Below are 14,002 nucleotides of genomic sequence, written 5' to 3'. Positions count from 1 at the left end.
GAGCTTAGGATTGGTAACCTGTCTCTCCGATATGAATGCCGATAGCCCTATCCTATTTAGGACTAGTGTTTGGTTCAACGCCCGGCAGGTCTTGCGGAAAGTCCGACTCGGCGCAAAACAGGCGATGACTGACTAGGACGCTGCATCTTCTCTTCACGTCCTTGAGTTCTTTTTGCTTTTGCCCCTTTTGAATTATTCTCTCCTTTTCGTTCGTTTGCACTGCTTTGGCTCTGCTATCTTAAGCGCACGCTTTGTCGCTTGTCTTTGATCCAATCGCTCTGTCGGCTTTTCACTCCCAAAAAAAAAAAATCCATTGAAGAAAAATTCAACTATCAACGACTTTGTCTACAAACTCGTCAGAACAGCCTATCAGAAAGGAAAGAAAAAGAAATGTCTCCCGCCATTGCTCAGGCCGGCTCTGCCTCCAAGGATGTCAAGAAGGAGTCCGCGACTGCTCGACTTCTGGGTTCCGGTAAGTTTGTGTCCTTGCGCCTCGTGAGCTGTTCGGCTACTAAGATAACCCACCAGGAACCGCTGGAATTGCGGAGCTGCTGGTTTTTCATCCGGTACGAGCAACCCATTAGATGATTTCCTTTTCCGAAAAGGTCCCTGGTGTTTCAAATGACACTGATGCTATTCAAAGGTTGATACAACTGCGAAGCGATTGATGAGCAATCAGACCCGAGTAAGCACCACCGTTCCCCATATCGCTTACCACATGGTTTCTGACTGTATTTGGGATTAGATCACGTCAATGGAAGGTATGAAACAGGTCGTTTTCAAAGAGTATGCCAACGCTTCCCTTGGACGCAAGTTCACCTCACTTTTCCCTGGTCTTGGTTACGCTGCCGGCTACAAGGTATGTAGACCATATTAGACGCAGGCACGTGTTACAATCGGTTAATTGGTATCGGTAGGTTCTGCAACGAATCTACAAATACGGTGGCCAGCCATTCGCAAGAGATTACCTGGCGAAGCATCATGGTGCTGAGTTCGATAATGCTTTCGGAAAAGGAACTGGTAAGGCTATCATGCATGCTACCGCCGGAAGGTTTGTTGTTCCCTCACTAGGATAAATTAAGACGTATAGATTGTTGCTAACATTTCAATCAGTTTGATCGGTATCGGTGAAATCGTCCTTCTTCCTTTGGATGTCCTGAAGATCAAGCGTCAGACGAACCCCGAAGCTTTCCGTGGCCGCGGTCTTTTTAAGATTATCTCCGATGAAGGCATGGGACTTTACCGCGGTGCTGGCTGGACTGCTGCTCGCAATGCACCTGGGTCTTTCGCGGTATGCTTATGATCATTGACGACAAAGTCGATTGTGCTTATATGCTAATTTTTAATAAAGCTGTTTGGTGGTTCTGCCTTCGCCAAGGAATACATCTATAAGTTGCAGGACTATAATTCGGCTTCCTGGGCGCAGAATTTTGTGGCATCTGTCTGTGGTGCCAGTGCCTCTCTGATCGTGTCGGCACCCCTGGATGTGATCAAGACTCGTATCCAGAACCGCAATTTTGAGAACCCTGAGTCTGGCTTCCGCATTGTCTCGAACATGATGAAAAACGAGGGGCCCACCAGTTTCTTCAAGGGTCTTACACCTAAGCTGCTCATGACCGGGCCCAAGCTTGTTTTCAGCTTCTGGCTGGCTCAGACGTTGATCCCCGCGTTTGGCCAGGTCGTATAAACGAGAAGAGCACGGAATGATATTAATAGCAGGCTTTAAACATTTGGCTTTTTCTTTTTCTTTTTCTTTTTTCTTTCTCTGACTTATCTCCTTTCCCCTCTTCGTGCGGCTGTTGGTACCATGATAGAATATACTGTTAGGCCCTTTGTATTTTAATAGATGCTTTTATTTTGTATGATCGATTTGTGGGTAAGGCCTTAATCCAGAAAGTGAACTCAGCTTAATTATTACACCGCCATATCTGAAAAATGAAGAATATTAGTTCAAATGCTACTTGGGGATTCCGAGTGCACAGGTAAGAAAGATACTATCGTCCGGGTCACGTAAAGCTACGGTTCTGAAAAGCCGCGCCCTTAGGACTGCCTATAAAACTAATATCACGTGATCAATGGCGCACCCCGACTTCACGATACCTATCGCGACTGGAAACCTCACGTCCAGTTGTCTTATCTCAACAAACTGAACATACCCTGCTTAGCGGGTGACAAAAGCAGTTATGCCAATCTACCTAATTTCCAAGTATGTCTCACATCTATCGTCTCCTATCAAACACGGTTCATACTTTGCATGAACCGACGTAGCCTGTTTTGAATTCCTGCGAAGACTAATACTGTTAACTTGGCCGAATGATAGAGTTGGTGACCCTTTTTTCGCCTTCACAATAGGAGTCTCTGCTGCCTTCCTCCGGATCTGTCGGGATCAGCGCGAGAAATTCCCTGAAAAGGCCCAGGAAATCGGATACGGCGAGGTTTTGCAGATGGGAGGAAGAAGGCTACGCAGATGGTGGGCGGGAGATTTTGAGAGACTATGAGCGATGAATAGATGGCGGTATTTGCAGAGTCTATTCGAAGGAGTTGTAAGACTCAACGCGCGGAAGAATAAATGACTATCATACTGTTTCTCTTGTCGGCACTGGTGCCTCCTAAATCCTCACAGTATCGTTAAAAATATGAACATGCGGAAGTTCTTTGAAAGAAGCAAAGCTTTCATTACTGTATTTTACGATACACGAACCAAGTTTTTATGAAGAATTGAACAATTCGTAAGGAACTTTTTCCCTCCCAAGTTCTGCAAATCATCATGCGTCGGAATGAAACTCGGATCTATGCAACCATGCACAAAAAGAAAATCCCATAAATTCGTTAAAAAGAAACAAGCAGAGAGTATTAAAGAACAAAACCATTAAAAGCCGATCGCCCATCCGCAAACAGCAAGAATGTAGAAGAAAAACATTGCCGGTCAAGAGATTTAGTCAAGCTCCTCGGGCTTCTCCTCAACCTCGTCAGCGGTGCGAGTGGAGCCACCGGGGGCAGCGCCGGGAGCACCGCCAGGAGCAGCACCAGCGGCACCGCCATAAGCAGCGGAGATGATAGGGTTGGCAACACTAGCGCACAGTTAGCATCATATTAGTCATGGAGGGATAAAAGGGGTTTCATATCACATACCCTTCGAGCTCCTTCTGCTGAGACTCGTACTCCTCCTTGGTGGCGGTCTGGTTGCTGTCAAGCCAACCGATGATCTCATCAACCTTGCTGGTGACCTTCTCCTTGTCGGAGTCAGAGATGGTAAGCTTGCCCTCGCTGATGGTGTTCTTGAGGGAGTAGGCATAAGACTCAAGGCCGTTCTTGGCCTGGATACGGGAAGCCTCAGCCTCATCCTCAGCCTTGTACTTCTCGGCATCGGCAAGCATGCGCTCAATCTCCTCCTTGGAGAGACGGCCCTTGTCGTTGGTGATGGTGATCTTGTTGGTCTTTCCAGTGCCCTTCTCGACGGCAGAAACGTTCATGATACCGTTGGCATCGACATCGAAGGTAACCTCGATCTGAGGAACACCACGGGGAGCGGGAGGAATGCCAGTGAGCTCGAACTTTCCGAGCAGGTTGTTGTCCTTAGTACGAGCACGTTCACCCTCGTAAACCTGGATCAACACACCAGGCTGGTTGTCAGAGTAAGTGGAGAAAGTCTCGGACTTCTTGGTGGGAATTGTGGTGTTGCGCTTGATTAGAGCGGTCATGACACCACCAGCGGTTTCGATACCGAGAGACAGGGGGGCAACGTCGAGTAGCAGGATCTCGTTGGTGGACTTGGAGGAACTATCACCGGACAGGATGGCAGCCTGAACGGCAGCACCGTAGGCAACGGCCTCATCGGGGTTGATGGACTTGTTGGGCTCCTTGTTGAAAAAATCGGAGACAAGGCGCTGGATCTTGGGGATACGGGTAGAGCCACCGACCAGGACAATCTCGTGGACAGAGGACTTGTCGATCTTGGCATCACGGAGGACACGCTCGACAGGCTCCATAGTACCGCGGAAGAGGTCCTGGCAAAGTTCCTCGAAACGGGCACGGGTGATCGAGGTATAGAAATCAATACCCTCAAAGAGAGAGTCGATTTCAATAGAGGTCTGGGCAGCAGAAGACAGTGTACGCTTGGCACGCTCACAGGCAGTGCGGAGACGGCGGAGGGCACGCGCGTTGGTAGTGAGATCTGTCATATCCAAGTTAGCATTGGGGGCTTTGCGATTATCGGAATCAAAAGACCAACCTTTCTTGTGCTTGCGTTTGAACTCGTTAACGAAATGGTTGACGAGACGGTTGTCGAAGTCCTCACCACCAAGGTGAGTGTCACCAGCGGTAGCCTTGACCTCGAAGATACCTTCTTCAATGGTCAAGAGAGAAACATCAAAGGTACCACCACCCAAATCGAAGATCAGGACATTGCGCTCGCCCTCGGCCTTCTTGTCTAGACCGTAGGCGATGGCGGCGGCAGTGGGCTCGTTAATGATACGGAGGACGTTCAGACCGGCGATGAGACCAGCATCCTTGGTAGCCTGACGCTGGGAGTCGTTGAAGTAGGCGGGGACAGTGATAACGGCGTTGTTAACAGTACCACCAAGATAGGCCTCTGCGGTCTCACGCATCTTGGTCAGGACCATAGAGGAGACTTCCTCGGGAGTGAATTGCTTCTCTTCGCCCTTGAACTCAACCTGGATGATGGGCTTGCCACCCTTATCGACGATCTTGAAGGGCCAGTGCTTCATATCAGACTGGACCTCAGCATCGGCATAACGACGACCGATCAGACGCTTGGCATCGAAGACAGTGTTGTGAGGGTTCATTGCGACCTGGTTCTTGGCGGCATCACCGATGAGACGCTCGGTATCGGTGAAAGCCACGAAGGAAGGGGTGGTACGGTTACCCTGGTCGTTGGCAATGATTTCAATGCGGTCATCACGGAACACACCCACACAGGAGTAGGTGGTACCCAAATCGATACCGACAGCGGGGGCCATTGTGAAAAGAGTAGGAGGGGTAATTCGTTTAAAAAATGAGATAAGAGAGGAACGGAATTCGTAACGGAGGGGGAATCAAAGTGTTCAGGTAATGTACAGAGTAGCAGTCTCCTGTTCTATAGAGGATGAGACCAAGTGAGTCAATGAAGAAAAAAAAATTTAATGTGTGAGAGAGGGGAGGGCAGAGATTGTGCGAGCACTACAGTTGATATAGTGGTGGGCGGTGAGTTTCTGCTCCAGCGAAACTTCTAGCAAGTCATAGCTTCCACGGGCATCCATGGGCTTCGATGGTCTTCGCCCACACGGGTCGGGCGAGGATTTTGATCGGATCCTCCCTTCCAGAATCCGCCAGTGGGGTTCTGGCCATTTCCATTGCCTTGGAGGGGTTTACTCCTACCTTCACTTTCATTTTAGTAGCATCTGATTGTAGCCTTGGGAGAAATAGGGTGGTGGAATGGGTATTGTTTCTTGATTGGGAGAGGCTCTAAATGAATGAATGAATTAATTATTATCATTCATTTTATTGATGCTACTCCGTACGGAGTTACTTTTTTTTTTTTTTTTTTTTTTTTCCTTCCTTTTGGCGGGGGTAGTGGATGACGTAATAGCTGAACGCCTTCCTTTGTTAGTATGTATTTTCCTTTCCTTTCCTTCCCTTTATTTCAGATACTGCATAAAGGGTACGGAGTATGATTCATTGATTCTGCCTTCTTGCTTTATATCTCACTCTCATTTTCAATCATTTATTTCTCATGAAATACAGTAAATCTCATCTTTAGTCTATTCTTTTGATACCTTAGGCGTTCAATACGGCATTTTCTATTTCATACTCCTTCGTCATCATGACCGGTTAAATTCCTTAGGATTCCATGGATCAACTGTTCCGTAGAGTGACAAATAACATTCACTTGTTCCTATCGACACCATGTGCGGAATATTCCCACTTGCAATACATCATCTTCTCTGGATGGTGTTCGGAAGGTTTCGCATGAAGTCATCGCTGGCTGGTTGCAACCGCTGCCAGAAATCACTACCTCCATATAGAGTACTCGGTAACAGACATGTAGACATGATTTATGACAGATCCTTCCAACTGCAGGTCACCCATTTATTCAAGTACCGTAAATCATATCTCAGTATCGCAACGACCTGACACGTTCTGTGTCTCATAGACCTTCGAATTCCTCATGAGCCGCCTTTTCTAATTTGGAACGACAATAGAGCCAGGTTCAACGGACTTGTTCAACTGAGAAAACCGCTGCACTCGAAGTAATCCACCTATCCGATATGTTCTAATGGATAGATGATATCTATAGGTCGTGGACCACATTTGCGTTGCCCAGTCTGAATACACCCCAATCCTGTTTCGATAGGAACCAGGCAAGCGGAGGATTGAATGCTTACTTGCTCAAGTTGCCCCAAAACCAATACGTGGTTGAATTTTGGACAGTGTTATCACTTGCTCTTTGCTTCGGTTCAACTCCGAATACCCAGCAATCTCAGATTGAGTCTGGTATATCTTGCCTTTCTCCAAGTTTCTGACAGATAACCGTACGAATTTAGTAGCATGTTTATTATGACATGCCCAGAAGGGAAAAGGTCGTCACGGGAGCAGCGCCGCTGATCCCTAAGTCTCGTAGCCAATCAGCAATCACTAACTCCAGGGAAGGTTAATGTGAACCTTTCTCCCCTTGCAACTTGAGAGCGTTGTTTGTGTTCTTCTCGTACAAACAATTGCTGCAACTATTTAAAGCTCCTCCTTGTTTTATCCCCCTGCCCTAACATTCATTTTCTTCCTACGAGGTTACATTATATCTGCTCCAGAAATCATCTCCATACCCTCGTCATCCTCTGTGAACAAGCACCTCCATTTTACTATCCAACATGGACGATAACAACCAAGCCACCACTCTGAGCAATGATCCTGCCGTTAACGCACCCGATACCGCGACATTGGGCAGGGACAAGGGCAAGGCTACGCAGGATCCTGCTCCAACGGATACGAGCATGGACGAAGGTGAAAGCGATGAGAGTGAAAATGAAGACATTGTAAGTTGACGAAACCCCCGACACCCAAATTTAGAATCCAAATTGACTGTTTCTCCTTTCCTAGATGGAAGGTAAGCATTGAAATTTCCCTCGAGGCTTACTCCGCTTTACCTGCCTTAGCTTTCGAACACATGTTGACCCTGTCTTCCCCTGCAGAAGAAGATGAGGATGGCGGAGATGACCTCGCGCCAATCGATTCCTCTAACATCATTAGCGGGCGAAGGACACGTGGAAAGACCATTGACTTCGTAGACGCCGCGCAAAAGCTCAAGGATGATGAGGGTGAGGATGATGAAGATGATGAGGACTTTGAACCTTGAAGACAATAACGACAACATGTGAGACTAAATGGGATTACTTTACGGCTCATACAATCTCCTTGGGAACAGGGGCAAGTGATCGGCGCTGATTTATTGGGGTATTGATAATTTTCTGTTCTGACTCGGATAGTTGACGCGTCAACCACAACTTTTTTCTCTCTTGGTCCTTGTTTATTCTTCAGCCGACTGCCAATATTCTTGAGACAGGGCGTAGCAATTGATGCATAATGATTTCTATCCCTGTCTGAACCCCTTTCTCATACGGATCACTTACTTGAGTGTCTACCAATTTTACCCACCAGTCGACTACTACGGCAAATTTCCTAGGCAGGATTGGGTTACTGACCTCAGGTGTACAGGAACAACCACATAGAGCGACTATAAAAGGTGTATCCTTCTAATCTGCATAGTAAACATTCTCCTGGACTGCTCATGCCGGTTAAATAGCGTCTCATACGAAATATGTTAGTTTCGACAAAACATAGCATAATATTCTGTTCTGCTGGGGCGAGCAAGGGCCATGGTACAATAGAGTATGCTACCATCCCGAGCTCAAGTCTGCAACAAGCAACATAGTTTAATTATTGTTTAGGGCAGGCCACATGGCCGACTGGCTATATAGAGAAGCGGTTGTAGATTATTGTATCGTTGTATAGCGTTGAATGTCTCCGATTCACGGTAGGATATACTGGAAAGACCATGGGAATGATGAATGGTGGCCTACTGTTCACCTGCATAGTAAATTAGTTGGTCAACCACACTTTTCAACCATATCACCACTACTTGGTAGTGCCAGCGATACTACAGTAGATGTTACTGTATATAAATTACTCGGTAGCCTGTACGGAGTAAAGTGGTGAAGTGGCTAGAAAGCACCTTTCCCGAATAGGAAGACTATTCCGTTTACGGTAACCCGCCGTCACCCCCGGTCCAAGAAATAGTGCGGACTTAATGGAGTACTTGTCTATTGTTTGCCGCTACCAGACCACGGGATCGGGTTTATTCAGATAAGAGCGCTCGACAACGTAAGTTTTGCTGTAGTCTCTCTACGCGATGCTGGCCAACTAGAATTTGGGAAGTACCCAATTCATGGTACCAGCCTCTCAATTATCTTGCAACAGGGTTGGACTTCTCTGCTTACTTTTTATTATGGCTGCACGGTAAGCTGATCATGACCCTCATCGTTTCCCTGGGCTAACTATTTCATGGCATAAATTTCAGATTTCCACGCTCCAACCTTCACCAGCGTGATCCTCGCGCATCGGCTTCACTCTTTGATTCATATGGCGGCGATTCCAGACCTGCCAGTAGGTCGCCTGGCCGAGTAGGTGGTTATGGTTTTGGAGGATATCCCAGCAATGGGGCCGTTAACGGAGCCTCTGTCGGAAATGGATACAGGACTGCGACGCCAAATGCGAAGTAGGCTTTAACGAGCCCCTTTAATCCTAGTGGAGCATAATACTGATGACGAAACAGAGGCCACTACTCCGATGCAGTTCTATCTCATCTAGAGTCGCAGAATGATGCCGAGGTAGAGGGTATCAGCGCAAAAGTCAAGATGCTGAAAGATGTAATCTTCCTACCCCCTCATCTGATTGGTTACGTACATTTGGGTGCTGATGTTGAGTCTAGCTTACACTTGCTATTGGCGAGGAGATCCGGGATACTTCGACCATTGCAGAACTTAATGATACATTTGACAACACCCGTCTTCGTATACGAGGAAACATGAGTCGCATGCTGCGGATGGCGGAACGGACAGGCGTCGGCTGGCGTGTATGGCTGGCTTTCTTCCTGGCTGTGTTCCTACTCTTTGCTTATGTGTGGTTGACTTGACCGGTCCGGTCATGACTTTCTGCGAAGGCTCATGCATGTTCAACTTGCCCTGTCTTCGCTGTGGCGACTAACACATCATTGCTCTTATTTTATTTCATTTCTTTCTTTTTTTCGAACCACGCTCCCCACCTCCCTAGCGAGAGACACGAACCTATCGAACCAAATAAATTGCTAATGAACTCTTTGCTAATATCTCTGATGATTGACAAACGAGCATGCCTTCTGGACTATGTGCCCACCCTGCAACGCCCGCCATTGTTTCTTCTTCTTGGTTTCCTCATTTCTACCATTTTGGCCTCCAAGGATGGATGCGTCGAATCGTGACCTCGATCTTCCATTTTTGGCCTTTTTTCTTTTCTTTTCTTTCTTTCTATCTATACAAGCAGTTTCAGATCATGTTTTTTGTACTGGGGCTGCGGCTCCTCTATTCGTTACCTTTTATCATGATGATTCATGTGGGGACTTCAGGCTGTTGTGCTTTGTCTAGTCCGGCCGTCCTTTTTCAGTGTTATATTTTGAATGTGTATAATAGCTGTTTGGTGATGAATATAGAAAAAGTATGACTATAACAAAATCAATCATCTTTTCTGTTGCAAATCCCCTGGCTAACAGCGGGAGCTGCAACTTTTACCGATGAAACCAGAGGCAGCCTCTACAAGTGAATCAGGTATACTGTCCGCCTTGAATGAGCAAGGCCGTATTCACTCAACTCATACATGGCACAGGCCAGTCTACGAAAGGCATTCCCGAAGGGTTCCAGGACTTAAAAATGATATATGCCCAGATATATATAGCCGAGGGACTAATTGTTGTTATAGCCTCCAATGTACCCAAGGAAGTCATCCGCAACAACAATGCAACAGTCAAGTCCACCGAATAGTCCATTGATAGAAAGACAACCAAAGCTATTAGGAACCTCAAACACACCTTAGCGTCACCAGTCCCAAAATGTTCTTGTACTGAACACCAAACGTACAATCTGTGACCTGTGCCTGCATTCAGTACGCCATACAACCCTAAAAGATAGTCCAATTATAGATATTTTGTCAATATATAGGATCGTTGAGCTGGCCATTGGTAGGGCTTAGTCAAAACTATCCCTAGGTCCCCCAGCTCGTCGTCTGGGGAATCTGCTGAAAAAGCTTCGTCGACTACCTTGACTAGTAACAGATGCACGTAGATCATCTTCATCGATCATCATGCCGCTTGTGTCGAAGACATCGCCGCCGCCACTCCAGCGCTGGAGGAACCGGCGTTGGGCCTCTGTCTCTTGAACGCGAACAGGTGCTGGAGGTAGACCACGACTGCTGGTTGTACTGACTCGAAGATTTTGAGTAAATGGATCATGTGAGAAACTGGCCTCATCCTCGTCATCCAATTCGGCATCTGTATCGGTATGTTGCCATTCGTCTTCTTGGTCGGACTGATTCTCCGCAGCCTCAGCGATATCATCGTCCAAATCGCGGCCCATGTCTTCCTCACTCATGTCTTCTACCTCATCAACTATGTCTTCAGCACTGGGAATATCATTATCCAAGTCTGGCTGGTTATCAAAATCATCCTCGATCAGATGGTCGTCATCGTCATCATCAGAGAACGCTTCAGGAATATCGTCGTCCAGATCTCGTTCCATGTATCCCTCCTCGTCAACAACATCATCCTCTTCCAGGCCCTCCTCTCCTTCCTCCACGAGACCCTCTACATCTGCGTCAGGAATATCATCGTCCAAGTCCCTCTCCATTCCCGTGTCATCCTGTCCATCACCATGCTGTGATCCGAGCTCATTTAGCCCAGCAGCTCCCGCTTCAGCCTCGGCTACCGCAGCGGCCGCTGCCATCTCTGCAGCTGCCGCAGCTAATGCTTCCTCCCTTTCCGCCTCTTCCTCTTTCATACCCAGCATGGTCTTGGTGCATCCCGCAGGTTTGATCCACGAGTAACCGAAAGAGGCGATGTTGTTTTTGCGAGCACGGAGCGCACGTTCTTCGAGGACTAATGACGATAAGGCATTACCAGGCGTGGCAGAGGTGATGAACGGACGTACATTCATGGTATTGTTGCCATTGCGGCGGATGTTTCCTTGCGTTTCTCCGTTTGCTTGGTGTTGGGATGAAATACGGTAGGGTTGGGAGACTCCGAACCAGAGTTCATGAGACTTAACAGATAGAAAGATATGTCAGTTGTGCATCCCGCCATCCCTAGATGTGGACAAGGATTTTCAAGGTAATCACATACATCGCGGGGGGTTATGAGCGGTAGGGAGAGCATCATGGCTAGTCGAAACCTTGATCAGACTCGGACAATATACCACCTTAATTGCGAGGTTCTTTTTTATTATCCAAGTTGTATATTAATCTTTCGGCTGGATGATAACTGCGCTTAGATCTATCGTATGCAGCACAGCAGAATACGCGGCTGCTTACGCGCGCCGATTGTTGTTCTCAAGAACCAGCTCTCTCTGGGATGTTCAAGATCAATTGACCTAAACCGCAAGCCATGCGAATTTGTTCTTTACCCAAAAAAAAAGGGGAAACAAGATGAAAAGGTGTCAAAGAGTGTTTACGGCAATTCACAATGAATTTGCAGGTGGGAAGGGCTGTCCCGTAGTAGTCACGAGGGAAATAATTGAAGAAAACAATTAGACCGACGTTTAAGCTCCGCGGCAACGTGGGGAAAAGTCCACCACCAGTCCATCATTAAGTAGGAAGTATACCTTAAATCCGCCTTGGATTCTCTCAAATATATGTGAGATAACCTTGTTCTCTTGTTCTTTGTTTCCTTTCCTTTTCGGTTTCTTTCTTCTTTTCTTCTCTCTTCTTCGTCTTATATGTATATGCTCAACTCACTAGGACGTCCCTTACTTATATACTATCATCGTTTTTCAACTTTTCTCCGGTACACTGCTCCAATATTCACGCATGTAACCCTACGCGGAGAGGAATTTGGTAGTCATAGATGGCCAGAAAAGTATCACCGGTAGTCTAGAGGTAGCCACTAAATTTGCTTTATGCAATCCCATTAGACTGCGGTTCATGGAGAGGTTAATGACTAGAGCACGCCCCAAGCGTAATAGCTACGGAGTATAGCTGCAGCATATCCACGCCGAAGACGTGGCTGCACCAGTACGCCACTGTAAATCTATAATACCTACAATATCCACGACGTAACTGACTTGAAGATCTAGTACTAGAAAACATAGATGCTCCTCGATTTTGACCATGCGAGTTGAACTGGGAATATTTCTCTGTTTAAAAAAAACAAAGAAATCTTCAACGCTGTCTTCAATGCGTACCAACAAAAACACCAAGTACGCTCACTACTACCTGGGTACAGTAAATAAAGTACGCCGAGACCTCAAGACTTGAGTTCCAACAAGATTCCGGGCAGAAGTCTGCTCTATGGATATTGAGTAAGTCCAATAATTATTGGAAAAAAGATGCAGAAAGCAAGCTGGAAATAGCGAGCCTAAAAGCCGATGAAGGAGACCCCAGTGTTATCGAGACGATATAGGATCGAACCATGAAAAGGTCATCAGTCATGCGGAAGGTTGGGAAGAAACTACATAGTATACAGGAAGAGACAAATGCCAAAGTGGATCAGGCAATGCACTCGGCTTCGACTAAAACTGGAGGCTTCTAGTACACAGTACCCATACCGATCTTGGAATCCCAAATCAGTTGCAGTGTCGCTTCATCGAGAAAGTACGTTGCAATAGCGGCACGGAGTACTCCGTCCTGCGCTAAGTACCTTGTCACTCACACCAAAGGAGAGACAAATCATCTACGACCGCTACAGCGCAAGATAGTATTACCTCCCCATAATAGGCACGGAAACGGTATTCGGCCGTTCCTAGCAGTATCCCGGATTATCCCGATGCATTGCAGCTTTCCGCTCCATCGACTGGCTCACGCCCGGTGAACCAAAAGCGGACAAGAGTGATCAGGAAGTATCGGAAGAAAACGGGAACCGGAAACATTGGCATCTCCGCTGATCATGTGATGTCCGTGACTTTGGAAGAGGAGCGCAAAAGAAACTCAGTGAAGATCATCGGGCGGCTTTTGCGGCTACACAATGTGACACAGCCAACATACCCCCCAAAAGTGACCTTCAATATTAGCGGTCTTGCTACGGAGTATACGGATTAAGTCTGAGTCAACATCTATCCTTTCCCGTTACTCTTAGATTTACTCAGTGTTAGATCGACTGGTTTGGTCATGACGCAGAAAAGAAGACTATTTCCCTTTAGGGATGCATTTGGTTACCTAGCCGATAACATACACCAGCAGAGGAATTGATGGTTCAACCTTCACTGTCTCTCTCAGAAGTGTAATCAACCCCAGACCGTGGCTCCCTTCACCCATAGGAAGGGACAAGTGCCGTGTCAGGGAGTTAATTTAGTAACCAAGGCATCAAAGGAACTTGCTATCTACATTTAGCTTTTATCAGGACTACCTCGGGATTAAGGAAAGGTCCAAGGGCGTAACTCCGAAGAGGAAGGACTTTCAGATCTAGCGGTCATATTCCCGGTGGTGCTGGTTAAGTCGCCCGTGCTCATTGGCCGGGGTCAATCAATGAATGTCATGGGGGTGGATTTTCCCCGGGAAATCCTGAAATTACGGGGGGGATAGGAAGGAGAATCTAGAAAGAGCCCAGTCACAGATGGCGTTGTTTCGGGAACAGAGAAATGTAGATATGGTATGAAGTAAGCATCGGAAGATTAGCAGCTCTTCTGATAAGGGTGTTGATGACCTGAGGAAATGACCTGGTAGAAACTCCCACCGGCCAATCCAGTTGTATTCTGTGAATCCCCGATTGACCCCT

At 47.0% G+C, this 14,002-nt stretch overlaps 5 protein-coding genes across 5 annotated transcripts; 3 read left to right on the top strand and 2 right to left on the bottom strand.

The window, feature by feature from the left end:
* Positions 1 to 201: 201 nt before the first annotated feature.
* On the top strand, positions 202 to 1,687 carry F9C07_4124 (solute carrier protein; the record flags this gene model as incomplete). Its single annotated transcript, XM_041292070.2, has 7 exons — positions 202 to 472; positions 529 to 566; positions 644 to 685; positions 746 to 859; positions 918 to 1,051; positions 1,114 to 1,291; positions 1,352 to 1,687. The coding sequence occupies exons 1-7, from the start codon at positions 391 to 393 to the stop codon at positions 1,685 to 1,687; spliced, it is 924 nt and encodes a 307-aa protein (XP_041146380.1). The 5' UTR covers positions 202 to 390.
* A 1,248-nt stretch (positions 1,688 to 2,935) lies between these two features.
* Positions 2,936 to 4,979, bottom strand: F9C07_4123 (heat shock protein; the record flags this gene model as incomplete). The annotated part of the gene is made up of 3 exons (XM_041292079.1): positions 2,936 to 3,071; positions 3,133 to 4,174; positions 4,232 to 4,979. 3 exons carry the CDS (start codon positions 4,977 to 4,979, stop codon positions 2,936 to 2,938), a joined length of 1,926 nt encoding a protein of 641 aa, XP_041146378.1.
* Positions 4,980 to 6,799: 1,820 nt separating this feature from the next.
* F9C07_4122 (histone chaperone domain CHZ-domain-containing protein) lies at positions 6,800 to 7,584 on the top strand. The gene is made up of 3 exons (XM_071511175.1): positions 6,800 to 7,028; positions 7,093 to 7,099; positions 7,185 to 7,584. Exons 1-3 carry the CDS (start codon positions 6,864 to 6,866, stop codon positions 7,346 to 7,348), a joined length of 336 nt encoding a protein of 111 aa, XP_071366493.1. The 5' UTR covers positions 6,800 to 6,863; the 3' UTR covers positions 7,349 to 7,584.
* Positions 7,585 to 8,497: 913 nt separating this feature from the next.
* F9C07_2232749 (uncharacterized protein) lies at positions 8,498 to 9,184 on the top strand (the record flags this gene model as incomplete). The annotated part of the gene is made up of 4 exons (XM_041292067.1): positions 8,498 to 8,508; positions 8,570 to 8,767; positions 8,825 to 8,918; positions 8,981 to 9,184. The coding sequence occupies 4 exons, from the start codon at positions 8,498 to 8,500 to the stop codon at positions 9,182 to 9,184; spliced, it is 507 nt and encodes a 168-aa protein (XP_041146376.1).
* Positions 9,185 to 10,268: 1,084 nt separating this feature from the next.
* Positions 10,269 to 11,231, bottom strand: F9C07_2232748 (Apc15p protein-domain-containing protein; the record flags this gene model as incomplete). Its single annotated transcript, XM_041292078.2, has 1 exon — positions 10,269 to 11,231. The coding sequence occupies one exon, from the start codon at positions 11,229 to 11,231 to the stop codon at positions 10,269 to 10,271; it is 963 nt and encodes a 320-aa protein (XP_041146375.2).
* Between the last annotated feature and the right edge of the window lie 2,771 nt (positions 11,232 to 14,002).

Source organism: Aspergillus flavus, chromosome 4, assembly GCF_009017415.1.
Source record: "Aspergillus flavus chromosome 4, complete sequence".
Taxonomy (NCBI): Eukaryota; Fungi; Ascomycota; class Eurotiomycetes; order Eurotiales; family Aspergillaceae; genus Aspergillus; species Aspergillus flavus.
This window is presented reverse-complemented; position numbering and strand designations above follow the sequence as displayed.

Bases quoted from the DNA above. Each gene is read 5' to 3' on its own strand.
- F9C07_4122 (XM_071511175.1), top strand. From the start codon at position 6,864: ATGGACGATAACAACCAAGCCACCACTCTGAGCAATGATCCTGCCGTT.